The following is a 20,783-nucleotide window of genomic DNA, read 5'->3' on the forward strand; positions in this document are numbered from 1 at the left end:
CTCTAAAATGGATAAATAAAAAAAATTAAGATTAAAAGAAACAGGTGAAATTAATTTTAACAACCTATCTTATTAACCCAATAGTATCCAAAAATATTTCAACATGGAATTGATATAAAAAATTAATGAGCCTGACCAGGCGGTGGCGCAGTGGATAGAGCGTCGGACTGGGATGCAGAGGACCCAGGTTTGAGACCCCAAGGTTGCCAGCTTGAGGGCAGGCTCATCTGGTTTGAGCAAAAAAAGCCCACCAGCTTGAACCCAGGGTTGCTGGCTCCAGCAAGGGGTTACTCGGTCTGCTGAAGGCCCGCGGTCAAGGTACATACGAGAAAGCAATCAATGAACAACTAAGGTGTTGCAACGCGCAATGAAAAACTAATGATTGATGCTTCTCATCTCTCTCCATTCCTGTCTGTCTGTCCCTGTCTATCCTTCTCTCTGACTCACTCTGTTTCTGTAATAAATAAATAAATAAATAAATAAAAATTAATGAAATATTTAAATTTTCTGATAGTAGGTCTTCAAAATTTGGTGTGTATTTTACACTTACAGTAGATCTTTATTTTATTTTTAAATTTTTTCCATTGATTTGAGGGGGGGGGGGAAGAGGGAAAGAGAAAGAGAGGAACATCAACTCATTGTTCCACTTAGTCGCTCCATTTAGTTATGTACTCATTGATTGATTCTCCTATGTGCCCTTTCTGGAGATCGAACCCATGGCCTTGGTGTGCCAGAACAATGCTTTATCCCTTCACTCACCTGGCTAGAGCCAGTACATCTCCATTATCACTAGTGACAAACCACATTCCCAAAACTCAACTGCTATGAATGGCTCGTGGCCACCACATTGGTCAATGCAAGTCTTGAATTTGGTTTGCCCCAAGGGAGGGCAGAGGGCAAAGGTTCTGATAGCCTGATTTCCCGCCCCTTTTACCTTCACCTCCCACCTACTCCTCTCTCTCTGGAAAATATCTGCCCAGCCAACTTGAGTTTTCTCACCATCTCCAGTGACCTTTGCCTGGCTCTCAGATGCCATCCTGGACACCTGTGTCAGCAGCCTACCATCCTTTGGCCTTCCATCACCCTGGACTTCCATCTGTCCACTGCCACCCCCCCCACACCCTCCCACTGTGAATCCTACCCAAGAGCTCACAGGGGGGCCACCCCCAGATCTCCAACCCCGCAGTTCACTGTTCTAGTGACAGCTCAGTAGTAATGAGTAGGAAACTATTTCTACCAGCCAACACTTACTGGGGATGCAGTGCCAGGCAAACCTATGGAGAATCATTTTAGCTAATCCTTCGGACCATCTTGAAGGCTGTAACCATTCTGCACACAAGGGCTCTCCTATCAGCTAATGAACACTGACAGGGTGCAGCCTGTGTTCAAAGTCAGGGGAAAGGGGTTGGGGGCCCCTTGGGAGGAAGGGCCTGGGGGCCACCTAGAAGGCTGAATCAAGTTTGTAAAAAGTTCCTCCATTTTGCTGGAAGGGAATCTTGGTGTTCCCTGAAACTTCCCCGTGTTTTTTATGCCCTCCCCTTCACTGCCATGTGGGAACTTGTAGTAGCCCCTGGAATGAAGAGGTCTGGAGGTGGGGAGCACTTGCTGCCACTATCCCCCCTCCTCTCACCCCTCCACTCCACCTCCCCCTGAAGTCTTCTCTGGGACCCCTCTGGGGGTGGTAACGTCCTTGCCCTGTTAGGGCGTGTCCTGGTGACTGACCTGGCAAAATCCCCGGAGGGGAGGAGAAATCAGCAGCGGGACAGGGCGGGGCGAGACCGCAGCTCTCCCAGGAGGGTGGGACCCACATCTGACCTGCCAGGCAAAACCAGGAGTCCAAGAGGACCATGAGCTGCAAAACCAGGCACCCACAAGCACCATGAGCGGCCGGGTCGGGGACCTGAGTCCCCAGCAGCAGGAGACACTGGCCAGGGTGAGTGTCTTCGAGGGCCGGGAAGCTTGGGGAGGAGCTGAGCTGACGCTAACCATCGGGGCTGGAGCCCCTGTTGTAGGGAGGGGAAAGGGAACCCTGGAGAGCGCTTTTGTCCAGCCGCTGGCTCCCAAGCCCAGTTGCTCAGGCAGGCAGCTGTGTACAGGATGGGGCAGGACCCTTTCTCTGGGCGGCGCTGGAACCCAAGCCAGCTTTCCACTTCTGCCCTGGTTGGCGGGGGAGGCGGGCAGGATAAGGGGGGAGGCTGCCATCCCGAATTCTGGGATGCCTTGGACAAATTGGCTTCCAGATTTCCCTCCCAGATTGCAATGTTTGTTTGGTTTCTCTTTGTGCCTTTCTGACTCCCAGGGACCTAAACTGTCTCCTTATTGTCAATGTTTTCATTAAAGGGGAACAGAGGAGTTTGGGATGATTTCAAGACAGCTTGGTAGGCCACACCTGGGAGCATCATGGCCGTGGGGAACAGGAATAACATCCTAGTCTTAGGTGCCACAGCATTAATGCAGTTTGCAGATGGCCTGGGGCTGGAAACTGTGACTTCAGGTTGGGGAAAAGGGGAGGGTCACAGCCCTGGCTTGCACTTTGGGCCTGTGTAAGGGCAGCTTCGGACTTGTGGAGAATGATTTCTGTTGAGGCTCCTTCCCTCCCTGGGCACCTGAGGGTCCTTCAGAGAGGGATGAGGACTGCTGGTGAAGGAGTAGGATCCTGAGTGAATTCCTAGTGAAGGAGAGAGGGGTCCCAAGTGAATGATGGGGTCCCTGGGAAAATTCCCAGGAAAAGAAGGAGGTTCCAGAAGCAAAGGGTCCCAGATGAAGGGAGGGTCCTCAAATGAAAAAAAGAGCGTCCCTTGGCAAACCCTCCCCTTCCCCCCATTGGCAGGGGCCCCAGAGAAGCCCCAGACGCCAGGCTTCTAGGAGGAACCAGACACCTGGCCTTTGAGGGTGGATTATGATGGTGATGCCTGTGGACCAAATTACTTTAAACAATGTAGAAAGAGTTTATTCTTATTTTTAAAAAAGGGATGCTGCTTTTAAAATTAGAGATAAAAAGAAAAGTAGAAAGAAGCAGGAGAAGCCATCCATGATCACAGAATTCTAGACAACCATGGCAGAAGCGTTTCCTTCTAGCTTTTCTTAAACCTAGTTTTGGCCTGTGTGGTCCCACCACCAGATGCTGCTTTCTCCACTTGGCTGAATCATAAGATTTTTCTCCATGTTGCTCCAGACCCTTCCCAGCACCCACTTAGTGGCTTTCTCTTTTACTTGACATGAGGTCCAAAGGTGGAGTGGCCTGCCTTGAGAGTGGAAGATGCAGACTCCTCCTGACCCTGGGGAAGACCCTTCCCCCTTTTCCACCCCAGCCTCAGTTTCCTCATCTGCAAAGCTGGGATGTGATCTTTGCTCTTCCTGCTGCAGGGCACATCCTGAGGTTCAAAAGAGGGAATCTGGTAATCTGGAGGGGCTGAGGGATGTGGAGTTATCATTTCTCATGTGGCATTGTCCCCCTCCCTGAAGAAACTTCTTCCAGAGCCCAGAGGCTACAGCTGTTCAGCGTTCAAAAAGTTCCATCCCCAGTGCCCATCTCACCTAGGGATTATTATAGCACAGGGGTCGGGAATCTATGGCTCATAGACAAAACTTTAATAAAAAAAATAATGTTAAAAATATAAAAAATTCTGGCCCTGGCTGGTTGGCTCAGTGGTAGAGCGTCGGCCTGGAGTGTAGGAGTCCCGGGTTCGATTCCTGGCCAGGGCACACAGGAGAAGCGCCCATCTGCTTCTTCACCCTTCCCCCTCTCCTTTCTCTCTGTCTCTCTCTTCCCCTCCTGCAGCCAAGGCTCCATTGGAGCAAAGTTGGCCCAGGCACTGAGGATGGCTCTATGGCTTCTGCCTCAGGTGCTAGAATGGCTCTGGTTGCAACAGAGCAATGTCCCAGATGGGCAGAGCATCGCCCCCTGGTGGGCATGCCAGGTGGATCCCGGTAGGGCGCATGCGGGAGTCTGTCTGACTGCCTCCCCTTTTCCAACTTCAGAAAAATAAATTTTAAAAAATTCTCATGTATTACAATCTATTCATTTCCTACTGCTCATGTTCATGGTTGCAGGTGGCTGGAGCCAATCACAGCTGTCCTCCAGGCCAACACCAAATTTTTATTGGATAATGCATAACGTACATGGGGTGTTGTATGACTCTCATGGAATTACATTTTAAAATATGTGGCTATCATGGCTCTCTCAGCCAAAAAGGTTCCCGACCCCTGTTATAGCAGATGCTGTTGTTGATCATGTTATTAACAATGGAGATGTTTAAGCTGATCTCATTTTTTTTTCTTTCTTTTTTTTTTTTTTTCTGAAGCTGGAAATGGGGAGAGACAGTCAAACAGACTCCCGCATGTGCCCGACCGGGATCCACCCGGCATGCCCACCAGGGGCGAAGCTCTGCCCACCAGGGGGCGATGCTCTGCCCCTCCAGGGCGTCGCTCTGCTGCGACCAGAGCCACTCTAGCGCCTGGGGCAGAGGCCAAGGAGCCATCCCCAGCGCCCGGGCCATCTTTGCTCCAATGGAGCCTCAGCTGCGGGAGGGGAAGAGAGAGACAGAGAGGAAGGAGGGGGTGGGGGTGGAGAAGCAAATGGGCGCTTCTCCTATGTGCCCTGGCCGGGAATCGAACCCGGGTCCCCCGCACACCAGGCCGACGCTCTACCGCTGAGCCAACCGGCCAGGGCCATAAGCTGATCTCATTTTTAATTATGAGAGCAATACATGAACGCATTCTTATTTTAGACATCATCCATAAAGCTAAAAATGGTTTGGTGGATGGCCATCAGGACAGCTTCCTGGGGCTCTGCTGGCATCTGTTTTTAATCCCAAATTCTCAGTCACAGGTTACCCTGCACACCCAAGCCTCCAGGCTTTGTCTTCAGCTCCCTTCATCCCCATGGAACTGGGGTCTCCTCTCTGTCTCACACTTGAGTCTCAGTTCCAAACCCAAACTCTGCTGGTAAGGAAAGACCCAAGGGTCGGCTGCCCAGGCCTGATGGTGCCTGGATGAGGCAGCCTTGGCTTCTCTTTCAGTCCCTCTCCACTGATTTTTGCCAGGGGTTGTTTCCACAAAGACTCTACTGTCCAGGAATGCGGGCAGTCCATGTTTGCTGAGCACCCACATGTATGTGGCACCTGCTGTAAGCCAGGCCTGACGCTGTGCTTTACTTGATCACAATTCTTTAATTGGCACAAGTTTACCATTATCCCCACTTCACAAATGAGGAAACTGAGGCTTAGAGAGGTTAAGTAACTTGCTTCGATCTTAACCCTCAAGATGCAGTATCAGGGATAGTGTTCCAAAAATGTTCTGATTGGTCTGAATTGAATTCACTAGGAATCTTTGCAAAAATAGGGATGGTAGGATCCTGCCTCAGATGGATAGAATGAAGGTAGGTCTTTGGGGGTAGAGATCCCCCAAAGTTTGAGAAGGACACAACTCTTCCTGCCATGGTGGGGTGGAGGGGCGGGTGTGACCCATCCCTAGGTAGTAAAACGGTCCAAGTAGCTGTTGCCAACTGTGCAGTCCCTGGCTGCAGGGTCCCTGAGCAGGGCTGACTGGCTGACTGAGGGTAGGAAGGATTGGGGGTGGGGATGGGGACCCTGGGGGTGATTGGAACCCCTCTGACAATCATATCCCCTCCTCAGTTCCGGGACAACCTCCAGGACCTACTGCCTACCATGCCCAAAACTGATGACTACTTCCTCCTGCGCTGGCTGCGAGGTGAGGCTGGTGGGATCGGAGGGTCTCAGGAGAGGGTGTGGGAGAGTTTGGGGACAGTCACAGAGTGGTAAAAAATGCGGGCTCTGGAATCAGTCCTATTTGGGCTAAAATCTGAGCTCCCCTTCCAATTGGCATGGCACAAAAACCCCACTGAGACTCTGTTTCTTCATCTGCAAATTTGGGATGAGGCACTGGCTGTTGTGAGTGTTCAATGCGAGGATATAGTGACTGGCACTGGGTGGGCATGGGATCGAGGTGAGGTTAGAGTTAATATCTGGGAAGTTCTCAGGACGACAGGCCTGGCTGGGCCTTGAGTCAGATATCGCTGAACATGTCCTTTTAGACATGCATTTGGGTCTATCTGCAGTTCCTCGAAGACAAAGCTATGCCGTCCCCTTAGAAAACCTGGCACCAAGCTGGTGCCTAGCAAACACTTAGGGAAATGGTTGTAATTAAAAGGGGAGAAGTTTTTTTCTAGGAATTGCTGAAACAGTGTAAAAAGATTATAATAACAGAAACCACTCCAAGGCTTAGGGGAAATTTTATTTCAACTCAGCACACCCCATGGAATGGATTTTGAACTTGATAATCAAGACAGAGCTGGTGGCCCTGGTGGTTTTTTTCTGGAAGTGGTTCATGATCAGGGCAGAGAAAGCCTGGTGGCATCTCAGGCCCCTTCCATTTGAAAATCTCTGACCCTGGATCTTATCGAAGGCCCTTCACAGGATGAATTCCTCAGTGAATCAGTGATCTCCGAAAGCAACAGTCAAGGCATTTCTAAAATAGAGCAAGTATTATGTTTTCAATTAAAGTGCATTTATTTCTTCAAAATAAGTAAACACAATAATAGCTATCATTTATTGAGAACTAACTGCAAACCAGGTAATGGGCCAAGGTGCCAAGCACTTTTTCTCATGCCATCCTTTGAATAACTGAAAAAGATGTTATTCCCATTTAACAGAGTAAAAAACTAAGGCTTGCCTGACCTGTGGTGGCGCAGTGGATAAAGCATCGACCTGGAAATGCTGAGGTCGCCGGTTCGAAACCCTGGGCTTGCCTGGTCAAGACACATATGGGAGTTGATGCTTCCAGCTCCTCCCCCCTTCTCTCTGTCTCTCCTCTCTCTCTCTCTCTCTCTCTCTCTCTCTCTCTCTCTCTCTCCCTCTCCTCTCTAAAATGAATAAATAAATAAATAAACTAAGCTTTAAAAAAAAACAAAAAAAAAAACAAACAAAACTAAGGCTCAGAGAAGTTAAGCAACTTGCTCAAGGTTGCACAGCAAAAAAAAAAAAAAAAAAAAAAGACAAAACTGGACTGCAAGTCCAAGTCGGCCTGAATCCAAAGGGCATGCTCCGTACTACCCACATCAGGGAAATCCTGTTCCCAGGGGTATGTCAAATATCACAGGCTTGATCAACCTTTAGAACAAAGAGTTTTAAAAGGCCTGGAAACTGAAATCAAGGGCCCTGCAAAGTCTTCTAGAGAATTAAAGATCCTTGCATTTTAACAACCTTTCCAGACCCCCAATGTATCCTTGGGGTGTCAGGAAAACTCAGGGGGTACTCCACAATTTTCTCACAAGTTTTCAGAGAATGGTTTGTTGCAGATCTGGCGTCAAGCCTCCTTTTACCTTAACTCTTATTGCAGCTCAGAAATTTGACCTGAAGAAATCCGAGGACATGCTCAGGAAGGTGAGGCCCCATTCTCATGAGCTTATGCCTCCGGCACACTATACCCCAAGGATTAGTGACAAAGGGTGGGAACCTTTGCCGTTTGTCATGTTTCTTCCTCCTTACTCCTCAATCCCTTTCTCTGTCAGACCTAGGTCCCCCACAGTCCTCCTCCTGGTGTCCCCATCCCCAGTTCAATGTCGGGAGAGCTGGGGGATGCTTTGGCAGGATCTTGGTGGCTGCAGGCAGAGGGACCTTTGGGGCAGACAGTCTTCAGGTCCCGCCATGTCTCCCCAGCACATGGAGTTCCGGAAGCAATATGACCTGGACAACATCTTCACATGGCAGCCCTCAGAGGTGAGCCCCACACAGCATCCCTCAACCATTTGATAAGCCCCACCTCATCTCCCCTCAACCACCATGTCCAGCCACCTGATGGAGCAGGAACATGGCTTAGCGGACTGGTTTGAGTCAGGACCTCACCCCAGGTGATCCAGCGATATGACTCGGGCGGTCTATGTGGCTACGACTATGAAGGCTGCCCTGTGTGGTTCGAAATCATCGGAAACCTTGACCCCAAGGGTCTCCTCCTGTCAGCCTCCAAGCAGGAGCTGCTGCGGAGACGCATCAGGGCTTGTGAGCTGCTTTTGCGGGAGTGTGAGCAGCAGACTCAGAAGGTGAGTGACAGGAGCTGGGGTTAGGAAGTGCTGGGGAATGAGGTGCAGGGCAGAGGTCATGTTAGGCCCAGTCTATTTGAAAGGTGGCACCAGGACCAGGAAGGGGAGACACCCACCCTGCCCCTGCTTCGGCCCAGCCTTCAGCACTCCAGGCTCTGGTGTACCGTGGCTTTTCCTGCAGTCACCCATTCACAAGCATCTAACACGTGCCTGGCACTCTCTGCTAGCATGAGCCAAGAGTCGCCAAGACCCTTTTCTCTCTTCTCTGACCTTAAGTGAGATGCTGACCGTGGGTGCAGCAAATGCTCTTCTTCTGTCTCCCAGAAACCCTGGGAAAAGTGGGTGGTCAACTTTGCTTATGGAAAAGACATCCTGTGATTATAAATTGCATAATCATAATCACCTATTGGGAAAGCCACTACTTTGGGTGTCCCTGAGAGCAGTAATTCTGAAAGCTGGACATATCCTATGGGTTCTAGAAGCCATTATAGAGTTACTTCAAAAAGCCCTGTGGGACATGGGGCTTCTAAGCCAAGAAGGATCCACACCCACCTTTGCAGATCTTTTTGCCCCTGACTATTTCCTGGCCTGTAGTCCTCAGGGTGAATCTAATGCCTTGTTGGGTTTTTTGAGTCTAAGTGTCTAATGAGCTTAAGAAGAAGACCCCCCCCCCACCTGAGAGCTGTTATATCACTGTGGGGTGATCTGGTGAATGGCTGACTCCAAATGACATGGACAGGGCCTGTGTCTCCAGCATGTGGCACAGTGCTAGACACAAAACATCTCCACAGAAATCTGTGACTAGTCTGAGAGAATTGCAAAGCGCTGCATTTAGTGCCTAGTATGAATAGATGCGTGTCTCTCAGACAGGATGGCTGATGTTAAAGGGCCAAAACAGTGTCTTCTGTGGCATGAATGTTTCAATTAAAGCTGACAATTAGGGTGATGACAATACTGCTAACGATATCTGTTAATATTTACCAGAGACCAGCCGTGTATCAGACACTGGGCTTATTGAGTCCTCACAGCAACTCTATCAGAGTCTGGAATTATTCCCACTTTTCAGAAACAAACTAAGGCTCAGAGGGGGTTAAAAACCGACTAAAGGCCCCACAGCCTGCCAACAGTGTAGCTCTGGCTTGGACACAGCTGTGGGACTGCAGACACTGGCCAATGTCATATACTATTGTATCTAAAGATGCCTAATGAATAAAGAACAATGATTTTCATTCCATGGCTAAGTAGTTCCAGGCAATAGTGTTGAATAAGTACTGTGATAAGGGCTACCATACCAGAGCTTCAATGCAGCATCTTCTCAACCTTAGACCGGTGCATCTGTTTGGAAAACACTGTGGGCAGCCAGGGGTAGGGTAGCAGGAAGGTAGGAGCTGTGCTCAGGTCTCTCTGGCCGGTATCTCCCAGCTGGAGCTGTTTATCTGACCTATATATACCTGCTCTGTCCCACACAGCTAGGCAGGAAGATCGAGACAATGAATATGGTGGCTGACATGGAGGGGCTGAGCCTGAAACACCTGTGGAAGCCAGCTGTGGAGGTCTACCAGCAGGTAAGGTAAGCAGCTGGCTCAAGGCCAATAGGGAGCCACTGCCCACACCGGCTTCAGTCCATGGAGGAGGGAAACACTCAGGGGTCCCATAGGGCATCAGTGAAGCTGGCCTGGGGCACCCCCTGCAAGGAGAAAGAGAAGCAAGAGTATCACAGAGGATGGAGTTACATGCTCATGGGAAGACTGGGTGGGGTGGAGAGCAGGAGGGTGGGGGCTCTTGTCTCAGCAGCCTCAGAAGCCAAATCCAGGCAGGGATGTTGGAGCATTGCCTCAACTGGTCTCTTCTTGACTCCTCAGTTTTTTGCCATCCTGGACGCAAATTATCCTGAGACACTGAAGAATTTAATTATTGTTCGAGGTGAGGATTTTTTGGGCAGTGGGGGATGGGCAGTGGATAAGCCACTGAGTTCAGGGCTTCTTAAACCATCCTTTGTGAAGAATGGGTTCTTGTTGTTTTATTTGTTTTTTTGGTGTGTGTATGTGTGTTTAGCTCAGTCCTTCACGCACTAATAATTTTGGAATATACAAAAGCCTGTACAACAGTGTCAAATAAGTTATAAGTTTCTAAATGTTTGCTGTTATTGTCTTTACTTAACTGGGTGTGGACTGATAACAGATGGTCCATGGACCACACAGGTTGGTGGATACATTTTGGGCAGGAATGGTCCCCTGTCTGTGACAGCTGTATTGTGGGAGGGTTACTGCTCCTGCTCTGGGTTGATGATCTGACTTCTAATCTAGCTAGCTCTGTGGCTTTGAGCAAATCTGTTGAACCTCAGAGAGCCTCAGTTTTCCCATTCAGTAAAATGGGGATGCAATAGCACGTTCCCCATAAGAAAGCTGTAAGGCTAAATGAGACAGTCTGTGGAGAAGGTGTAGTACAGGGCTTGGCCCACAGAAAGTTCCCAATAAGTGTGAGTGATTTAGGTGGGACATGAGATCTAAAGCAGATGCCCCACCTACTTGCACCCAAGAGGATTCTGGGAAAACCTTGAGAGTGAAAAGGAAGAGGCACATTGGGGACTCAACACAGCTGAAGTAGTACAGCTGAACAGAGAAGGCAACCATTTACTGAGAGCCAGGCACTATGCCAAGTGTTATGCATACACTGTTAAATTGAATCTCCATTTTATAGTTAAGAACCCTAACACTCAGAGAGGGTGAGTGACTAGTTGAAGGTCACACAGCAGAAAAGTCAGAATCTAGATCTGTCTAATTCCTGTCTAGCACATGCCCTTGAGTGTGACTTTATATATCCAAGTCTTCTCAGGTCCAGCTTCCCAAGGGAGTTTCATGTGTTTCAGCTCCCAAGCTGTTCCCTGTGGCCTTCAACTTGGTCAAGCCGTTCATGAGTGAGGAGACTCGGAAGAAGGTAGTGATTCTGGGAGGTGAGTGATATGGCCTCTTGGCTGTGCCCATCACCCTATCTGCCTAAGAAGGAGAGGTCAGTGCTAAAGGCACCATTTCTTCCTGGCTCATCCTCTTTATCCAGGCTTGATCTTGGCTTGACTCCATCAGCCTTCACACACTTAGCCAAGGCTTTAGGCCCTAGACCCCAACCAGGATGACCGTGAAAAGCTCTTGAGTGCTCTCATGACTAGGCACCCAAGGGAACAAACCAAAGACACATCAGGTCCCCTCCCAGGGCTTGGCCCCTCTGCCTTCTTTCAAGCCTCCCTGAGCCCCCACAGAGCCCCTGTCTTATTCCCATAGGCAACTGGAAGCAGGAGCTGTCAAAGTTCATCAGCCCTGATCAGGTGCCCATGGAGTTTGGGGGGACCATGACTGACCCAGATGGCAATCCCAAGTGCCTGACCAAGGTATGGGGTGCCCAGAGGATGGGGAGGGAGGGGTAATGGTTGTGGTCCCGCTCACCCACCCTCACCCACAGATCAACTACGGAGGTGAGGTGCCCAAGAGCTACCACCTGCACAAGCAGGTGAGGATGCAGTATGAGCACACGGTGACCGTGGGCCGCGGCTCCTCCCTGCAGGTGGATAATGAGATTCTGATCCCAGGTTGTGTGCTCAGGTAGGTATGGTGACCATTCCCACCTGGGCACCACTGGGAGGAACCTGGAGCCCAGACAGGGGGAGATCAGTGGGACCCTGTCCCCTGCAGGTGGCAGTTTGCATCAGATGGAGCGGACATTGGTTTCGGAGTTTTCCTGAAGACCAAGAAGGGAGAGCGGCAGCGAGTAGGGGAGATGACGGAGGTGCTGCCCAGCGAGCGCTACAACGCCCACCTGGTGCCCGAGGACGGGAGCCTCACCTGCCTCAAGGCTGGCGTCTGTAAGAGCTGTCGGGTTCTCTAGAGTTGTTTTCTTCCTCCTAGCAAAGAGATGAGCTGATGTGTGTTGTCGGTCTGGCTTCTCTCTTGGCTTTTTATTTGCAGCTCTCAGGGAGGGTGCCGGGCCTGTACAAACTCCTAGATCCCACAGGCACCAGGGGAATTGGCTCATGGTGCTGGATCTGACGAGTGGCCACAGTGTGGGTACAAGGGCAGAGAAACATTGTAGAGAGTGGGGTTCACACAGTCTGGGAAGGCTCCACACTGTGGACAGGCTAAGAGACAGGTAAGGAAACAGCATGAGAGTAGCTTCAGGGGTCCCACACCGCCCCAGTGCCTGGACCACTCCACTCTGGGATTCCTGAAGAGCTAATACTTCCAGTGTTTATCCTTTCTTCCCAGTCTGCCCAGGCCAGTTAGAGTTTGGTCAGTTTTATCAGAAGCAGTGCTGCTCAGAGACACCTCTATCGGGAACAGGGCTAGGCGAAGGGGGACCCAAGATGATATCCTCTGGAGAAAGAGGGTGATTTTTTGCAATGCTTTAGAGTGGAAACAGAAACTGGATGACTCTTCATGTCCCAGAGTCCGCACTGGCCTTTGGCCTTGAAGGACATGCCCTCTATGAAAGGCATGAGGAAAAAGTGGCTTACAGAGCTCAGCCCTCTCTTCTGGGGCAAGCAGGGCTTCTCTCTGGGTTGGAGCATCAGGATAAGGGAATCTCCCTCTCTCCCCTTGCTTGCTCTGTAATTCTCAGTAAGTCATATCAACCTCTTTAAGCCTCAGTTTCCTCATTCACACAATGCAGATGATGGTACCCTTCATGGGTCTGCTTTGAGGATTCAGAGAGCTGTGAGTACTGAAGAATGCTTGGCACGAGGAAGGGCTGTTTAATGAGTGCAAGCTTCATTCAAAGAGATGGCTGTGAGCAATGGGTGGAGGGCTGGGCAGTGGCTGACCCTTCAGCTCTTTCCACAGTCCTGGGGGCCAGTTCCAAGAGCACCAGGTATGCAGATGGGCCAGGCTGGAGTTGCCTGATTATATCTCTGTCCTTGCAGATGTCCTGCGCTTTGACAACACCTACAGCCTGATGCATGCCAAGAAGGTCAGCTACACTGTGGAGGTGCTGCTCCCGGACAAGGCCTCCCAGGAGAAAATTCAGGAACTCTAGGTGAAACTATCTCCAGCACAATGAAGACCTTGGCTGCCTCTGTGCCTGCGTTCTCCAACCCCCTTAACACGCCACTTCCTGTCCCCTGATCTCGCAGGCAAAGTGCTGCTGGATGCAACCACAGAGAGTATTCCCCCCACATTGCTATCTCAGCTCCTCATGGGCCCACCTGGCACAGTGACCAAGCAGGAAGGGAACACCCAATGAGTAGGCCACCCTGAAAATTCAAATAAGCATCTTATCCCCTGTTCACTAAAAATGAGAATGAGAACCCCAAGGATGAACCAGCACCCACTGGGGAAGATCCTGCCCACAGAGCCTCCCTCAGTCCCTCCTGACAAGGTCCACTGTCCCAGGACTCACCTGCACCTGGCATCCAGGCTTGGGGGCTTGAGCCCTGGGCCCACACCATCAGGTCCTAACAGCAGGGAGGCTGAATTCTCCACATGAAGGGGTTCAGCAGGGTTGTTGTCATGCCTTTGAAGGAAAAATCAGAAATGAAGAGCGAGACCCAGCAGGGATAACCACCAGGAGAAGAGGCCGTGTTCAGCCTTACACAGCGCTGAATGGGTGAAGACTGAGTCTCCAGGGGACTTCCAGTGACACCCCCCCTTTCAACCTGCTGTGATCCAGCTGACATTTACCTTGGGCTCTTTCTCTCTCAGAGTGGGCCAGAACCAAAGCAGAGCTAGAGCAAGGTGGACCGTGCTGGGGTACAGAGAGTGGAGCTGCCATCCCAGAGCACTCATCTTAGGCTCTGACTTGCTTCTTGAAGAACATTCAGCTTTTCCTCCATTTCTGTGTCTCCGTAAGAAGACAGCTGAGGGTTGGCTGTCAACACCTGGCCCCACCATGCAACCCAGCAGCTGGCCAGTGATGGCTTCTATTTCTCAAAAACTGGCTCTCCTGATACTCACAGCCCACAGTTGGGACTGCCATCTGCTCCGCTGGGTGGACTGCACCTAGCAGAACAGAACTTGCTGTTGATTAACTGAGGAAGCCACCAAGCTGGATGTCGCTCTGCAGGATGATTCCAGATGGCAATAAGGCCATTATTGAACGAGGTCTGGGGAGTCCAGGCTGTGCTACCCTGCCCCCTCCCCACCTTGCCTCCCACCTTGTGGCTGGGCCAGGCCAGTGGCCACCAATATTTCTGAAGACCTGGCCCTGGGTGGCTTGGCCTTTGGCTTCAGATCTCTGCCTATAAACTCCTTGTTTGGGCTTCTGTACTGCTATCCCCCAGAGAAAAAGAGTGTTGTCCACCCAAATGATGTCCCCAAGAGTCAGTGGTTCAATGTCCCTATAAAAGCATTCTCCTTACAAAGCATTAGCATCCTAGCTGCCAAGGCCCAGAATGCCGGAAACCCCAACAGACGCCACCATGATCCTGGTGCTTTGCAACCAAGAAGCCAGGCTCTGGCCCCTTTCCTACCCTTAAATTCTTTGGTTTCATTTCCTGCAGTTCATAGGAGATTTCTAGATGTCCCAGGGCCAATTTTTAGCAAGAAAACAATGAGACTTGGGAAGGTAGGGATCTTCAGGTGAGCCATGTGAGCTCTTTGGAACCCCCAGGCCCCCCATCTGTGGCCGGAGCACCATCATTCGTGGTTTAGCACAGAGTCTGAACAGGGGCTCTGATATGCTATAAAAAAACACACTGACTAAATGAAACGAAACACCCAAAGCCAGTGCTGAGAGACACTCCTTGTCTAACAGTGTTTGAGTAGTTTGGCGAGAAAAGAACTGCTGTGCCAGCATCAAGGAGATGGCCTGGGGCTGGCTGTCAGGCAGAAATCACAGGCCATCCGTGTTCTAGGGCTGCTCCCGTGTCCAGACGTGGCAGGCTTTTCCACCACCCCTGTAGCACTGTGTGGTCACCCTCTGTGTAGCCTCCCCAAATGTGGCCATAGCTGGAGAACCATGAGGCCCTTGGGCATCCCAGGCTGGTTCCTGCTGCCCTTGGCAGGCTATGGAGGGCACACTGACTGGGGTTGGAGACACACTTTGCCAGATTTTGCGGGGCCCACCTGTTGATACGACAAAGGTTCACAATGCCTGACTTCTGCAAACGGTTTATGGACTTGAACCCTGACCCTTGCCTTTCTAACTAGCCACAGCCCATTTCCCATGGTCAGCAGAGCCTCATCTGTTTTCCTTGCAGGTCGCAAGGGTTTTCTGAAGCTCTCTGAACACAGAGAATTTACACAAATATGGCTATATGACAAGGGGGTTAGGTGCAGCTCTGGCAATTCTGAATCCAAATGCTGGCAAAGCACACGTCCTGCTAAGCAGTGAGGGCAGCAGTCACCTGCAGAGGTGAGAAGATCTACCTGGCGAGATGGGGAGGGGCACTTTGGGAGCTGCACAGGGCACATGTTTTCAGCAACCCTAACTTTGATTCTTAACAATGTCACTTAAAAAAAAGAAAAGGAAGTTGTTCAGAGAGGGGCTGGTTGGCCCAAAGTTTGTCCTTTTATCCATTTATTCATCAACGTTTATTGAGTATCTGTCCAGCGCCAGGCACGGCAGGCCCTGGGGACAGCAGGGTGCTGGGCTGGCCACACCCTGCTAGCAGGAAGCTTGCCTGCACTGAGAGAGGCAGAAGTGACTCCGATGGTCTATTATCAAGTGAGCATGTCATCACCACGTGTGCTTGGAGGGATAGGAGCCAAATTCTGGGGGAACATCCAGCAAAGGAGCCCAATGGGGGATCAGATGGGCTTTGTCCAAGGTAGGGACCCTGAAGGGAGAGCTGAAGCCTGTGTGGGGGTGGCCAGGTGTGTCCAAACCTTCCAGATTAAGAAATGGGGTGAGGGAGGCTGTGGGGTGCTTGAGGCTGGAGGAAAGCCAGGCAGGCTCTTTGGCGACACTGGTAACAGCCGACTGATGTTTGTTGTTTGTGAACAACTAAGTATATTTAGTTGTTAATAAAACCATTTTATAATGCTGGTTACGAAACAGAGTCTGGTGTTTGTCAGAAAAGAATAACAAAATCTTGGCAAGAGGCCACAGATCAAAACTCTTGCTCAAAATGAGGTGTTTGGAAATACCCGGCCTACCTATCCAGAGGAATGGAGGCAGGGCATGTGCTTCCTGGCCCCTTTCCTCACTGGAAAGCTCCAACCTTCCAGGGAAGGCAGGGGATGAGGGGGTTCCCCTGCCCCCCAAATCCCCACCCCAGTCCAGCTCACCTGCTAAGAGCCCAGTCCAGAGGGGACACCGCTGTGGGACAGTCACAGCTGCCCAGAACAGGTCTTTAACAGCACAGCATGGCCACAGCACTCGATAGTTTGCATAGCACCTTTATATGCAACCCTGAAGGAGACAGGAATTATAGCCCTATTTTATGGGCCAGGGAACAGACTCACAAGGGGAAGTGTCCAGTGGCAGAGGTGGAACCAGCACCCAGGTTTGCTGCCAGCAGTGTCCCTACCCTCCCTCTCAGGGAATGAGAGGGCAAGTGGACTTTGCCAGGGAGGGCCAGACTGGGACAAGAAGCACAGAGTGGGTCAGAGCCAGAGGCTCTGGGGTGGGGGGAAGACCCAGAGTCTGTAGAAAGCTGCGCAGACATCTGTGCCTCTTGATGGGATGCGACAGTGCCAGCTCCACTACACACCTACTGTGCACCAGGCCTGAGCTGAAGTGGGAAGCAACATTGCCAGTTTACAGATGAGGAGAGCGAGGCTCACAGCAGGAAGAAGCTTGTCACGCCACACACAGGGAGAAGGAGGTCAGATGTGAACCTGGGTCCATGTATCCAGACAGCACAAGAGCTTAATGAGCACACTAGATGGGCCCCTTCACACTTCACACTTGGTGACTTCAGAGGAGGCCCCTGTGCCAGGCCTGAGCTGAGTGGCCCTCAAGTGACTTCCATCATCAGCCACTAGGGAGCGCCGTTGGGCCAGCTGTGCCTCTGTCCTGTGAAACAGAAACTGCCCCCCAACTCCCAGCGTCTGCTCATGAAGAGCAGCTTTGCGGGTGAGTTGAGGTTCCATAGGCCAAGTTCACCAGGCCAAGGCTCTTTATGGGGCCATCTGGTGCGGCTGAAAATGGTGGTCCGACCTGTGTTCAGATCCTGGCTCTGCCATTTGCTGGTTTGCGTTCTAAATACTTCTGGACCCCATCTTCTTCCCCATGGGCACTACACCAATCAGAGCCTCCACCTTGAATTATTAGAAAGGAGTTCATGAGTCCCCCTGTGCCCATTCCTATTCCCTTCCTGTCCTGACTCCACAGGCAGCCAGGAAAATCTTTCTGAAATGAAAATCTGATCACACTATTCCCTGCATAAGCCCCTCACTGATCCCCATGAAAGGTCAGCCTCATTGGTGACTTACAAGGCCCTCTATGGCCTGGCCACAACACGCCTATTCCAGTTTCACCCAGAGACCTGAATTCACCAATTTATAATCATCCCATTAAGATGGCCATAATAATTTTAAAAAGAAAACAGAAAATAAATGTTAGTGAGGTATGAAGAAATTAGAACCCTCACACATTGCTAGTGGGAATGTAAAATGGTGCAGCTTCTTTGGAAAACAGTGTGGCTGTTCCTCAAAAAGATAAACATTGAATGACTATATGACCTAGCAAATCTACTCATAGGGATACACACAAAAGAACTGAAAATATATGTTTGCCCAAAAACTTGTACAAAAAAATGTCCATCACAGCATTATTCACAATAGCCAAAAGTGGAAACAACTCAAATGTCCATCAAATGATAAATAAACAAATGTGGTACATCCATACAAAAGAATATTATTCACCCATAAAAAGGAACGAAGTACTGATACCTGCTACAACATGGATGAACCCTGAAAACGTATGCTAAGTGACAGAAGCTAGCCACAGAAGATCACATGCTGTATGATTTTCTTCATAGGAAATATCCAGAGTAGGGAAATCTAGAGATGGAAAGTAGATTAGCAGTTCCCAGAGACTGAAGCAGAGGAGCAGGAAATGGGGAATGACTGCTAATGGGTTTTGTTTTGGGGGGGGGAGGTGTTGAAAATTAGATGGTGGTGATGGTTGCACAACCTTGTGAATATACTGAAAATCGCTGAGTTGTACACTTTAGGAAATGTGAATTTACAGTATGTGAATTATACTTACTCTGGTGAGATGCCCCAATTCCCTTTCCATTTCCCCTTTTAAAGTCACCCCCTCCTCACCTTACTGTGGTCTGAGCCCACATCTCTCTCTCTCTCTCTCTCTCTCACACACACACACACACACACACACACACACACACACACGCCTTCCCAGTAATGTTCGCCCCTTTGGCAAGGTTCTGAGGTTCCTGCACCTTCTGGGCCCTCTCTGTACTCGTCCAGCTGGTTCGGGTGCAACCTATCTAGAGGAGGGCAGACAGGAATGTGCTGCCGTTGGGGACAGAGTGGCAGCTCTCTCATGTTTCCTAGTAACAGCCTAGAAGGAGAGATTCCACAGCGTGGTGTGGGTGGCTCTGTCTACCAACCTGCAGTTGTTTGCTTATGTCATGGTTGTCACCATGGCCCCCTGAGAGATTGGCAAACTAGGAGCTACATACAATTAATCTGGAGACTTACTTGGAGAAGATGTGTTCTGTGGGTGGGGGCCAGGGCCTTTGTTGCAGGGAAGGGAAATTAATTCTGCTGGTGTGGAGACACCCTGCAGTCCTACAGGACACACGAAGATGATTTAGACCCCTGGTCGGCAAATTGTGGCTCTTTGGCCCCTTGAATGTGGCTCTTCCATAAGATACCACGTGCGGGCACTACCTCGATAAGGAATGTACCTACCTATATAGTTTAAGTTTAAAAAATTCAGCTCTCAGAAGAAATTTTAGTTGTTGTATTGTTGATATTTGGCTCTGTTGACTAATGAGTTTGCCAACCACTGATTTAGACCATTTATTGAACATTTACTATGTTCCAGGTACAATATTAAACCCTCCAAGGGAAATCAGGGCTTGGCTATGGTGCCAGAGTCAGATAGGCTTGGTTCAAATCCTGGCTCTCCATTTACTAGCTGTGTGGCATCAGAAAAGTTTCTTAATCTCTCAGACCTTCCACTTCTTTGACGATAAAATAGGGATACCCCTACCTGTTTGGCTTGATAATGATATAATGCTTTCAGCACAGAGGAAATGTTCAACAAATGGGAGACGGTGAGCTCCATGCAGGCAGGGACCGAATCTGTCCTGTTTACTCTCACATCCCTGGTCCTTTCCTCCACAGGCTGTTCGCTTTCCCACCTCCACAACTTTGTTCATGCCACCCCCTCCACGTAGGAGGCCCTTTTCTCTGATCTCCACTAATCGACATTCTCCCTTCCTTCAAGGTCTGGCTCAGATGCCATCTGCATCTTCTGTGGATCAGACTTCTGTGCCTGGATCCTCTCCCTAATTAAGGTGGAAGCTCCTGGAGCTGAGACTGTGCGATAGTCCTAACAGTGCAACAGCAGAACGGTGCATTGCATGGGCTTCACTCTGGTTAAATTAATTAATTCCTCTGTACTTCAGTCTGTTTATCTGTAAAACGGGCTTTATGAGGGCACCTACCTCAGGGGTGTTCTGAGGTTTAAATGAGGTAATGCCCTTACAATGAGGCCTGGCGTGTAATAAACTTGCAGTAAATGCAATAGATCCTTGCTGTCCAATATGGTAGCCACAAGCCACAGGGGGTGATTTAAAGTCCATTAATCAAATTTAATTCAACTAAAACTAGAGTCCCTCAGTCTCATTAACCATATCTCACACATGACTAGTGGCTACCAAAGTTGTCCAATAGGACAGACAGCCTTGATAGACAGCATTTCCATCTTCACAGAAAATTCTATTGGACTATAATAATCCAAGCACACAGTAGGTTCTCTATGCCTGTTTGTGGTCTGAGTCAGGAAAAGCAGTCAGAGGTGTCTGTGAAGGCCCAGAGTTCCTGGGAGGACCCCCAAACCCTCCCCAGCCTCTGATGGTCCCAGAAGTAAGTGGGGTACCTCACATTAAAGGGATTAGGCCAGAAAGGAGACTGGTGAGAAACGGGCAGGATTAGGGGCAAATGAGAAGGCAGTGAAGGAACCCAATCTCTGCAAGCTGCCAGTCTGGCAGGAAGTGGGTGTAGACAGCAACTGAGGGTTTGCAGAAAGAGGCTGGAATGTAAAGTGGGGAGGGACAGGGGTGTGGAGAGTTATTGAACTGCTCCTGAGTGTGCATGGCAGGCACCCCAGAGAGATGCAGATAGCCAGAGATTGCCCCTCCTTCTTCTTCTGGACCCAACTCTATCAGGAATGCAGAGCAAGAAAGATGTCTAGCACTAACTCACATTAGTTGATCTATAGAGGCCCTGAGTTAGCCCAGAGGTGAAGATCCAAGATGCCCTAGGGGTAGGGAACCTGAGAGAGTCCTTGAGCAGAGTGGCTCGGGCTAGCTCAGCTATTGGGGCTGAGGCTAGCCCAGGGGTGGGTGGTTTCAGCCCATGTTGAACCCTCAGGCCTGGAAGATGTGGCCACATGGACACACTGTGGTCTTAAGCTGATGCAATCCTGATTTCTTTATAGGCAGTCATTGACAATGTGGCCTCTGCTGTCTCGGAGCTTCTGACGGCTGGAGGAGAATAATTCCTTTGACATACATGATCCTTGACAGTCTATATGTCTCATTAGACCCTCCCTCCAACTATGTAAAGAGGACAGGACAAGCATTGACTCCCCACCCCCA

The 20,783-nt window shown here is 50.1% G+C and overlaps 1 protein-coding gene across 1 annotated transcript; it reads left to right on the plus strand.

Moving 5' to 3' along the window:
* Nucleotides 1–1,778: 1,778 nt before the first annotated feature.
* LOC136395530 (SEC14-like protein 4) lies at nt 1,779–15,510 on the plus strand. Its single transcript, XM_066370492.1, has 12 exons — nt 1,779–1,933; nt 5,637–5,712; nt 7,360–7,403; nt 7,680–7,739; nt 7,871–8,059; nt 9,529–9,624; nt 9,922–9,982; nt 10,929–11,012; nt 11,338–11,444; nt 11,516–11,655; nt 11,746–11,915; nt 12,969–15,510. The coding sequence occupies exons 1-12, from the start codon at nt 1,880–1,882 to the stop codon at nt 13,079–13,081; spliced, it is 1,194 nt and encodes a 397-aa protein (XP_066226589.1). The 5' UTR covers nt 1,779–1,879; the 3' UTR covers nt 13,082–15,510.
* Nucleotides 15,511–20,783: the final 5,273 nt, after the last annotated feature.

Source organism: Saccopteryx leptura, chromosome 2 (genome assembly GCF_036850995.1).
Source record: "Saccopteryx leptura isolate mSacLep1 chromosome 2, mSacLep1_pri_phased_curated, whole genome shotgun sequence".
NCBI classification, from domain to species: Eukaryota; Metazoa; Chordata; class Mammalia; order Chiroptera; family Emballonuridae; genus Saccopteryx; species Saccopteryx leptura.

Bases quoted from the DNA above. Each gene is read 5' to 3' on its own strand.
- LOC136395530 (XM_066370492.1), top strand. From the start codon at position 1,880: ATGAGCGGCCGGGTCGGGGACCTGAGTCCCCAGCAGCAGGAGACACTG. The intron at 1,934-5,636 runs GTGAGTGTCTTC...TCCCCTCCTCAG, and splicing joins AGCAGGAGACACTGGCCAGG to TTCCGGGACAACCTCCAGGA. The intron at 7,740-7,870 runs GTGAGCCCCACA...ACCTCACCCCAG, and splicing joins TCACATGGCAGCCCTCAGAG to GTGATCCAGCGATATGACTC.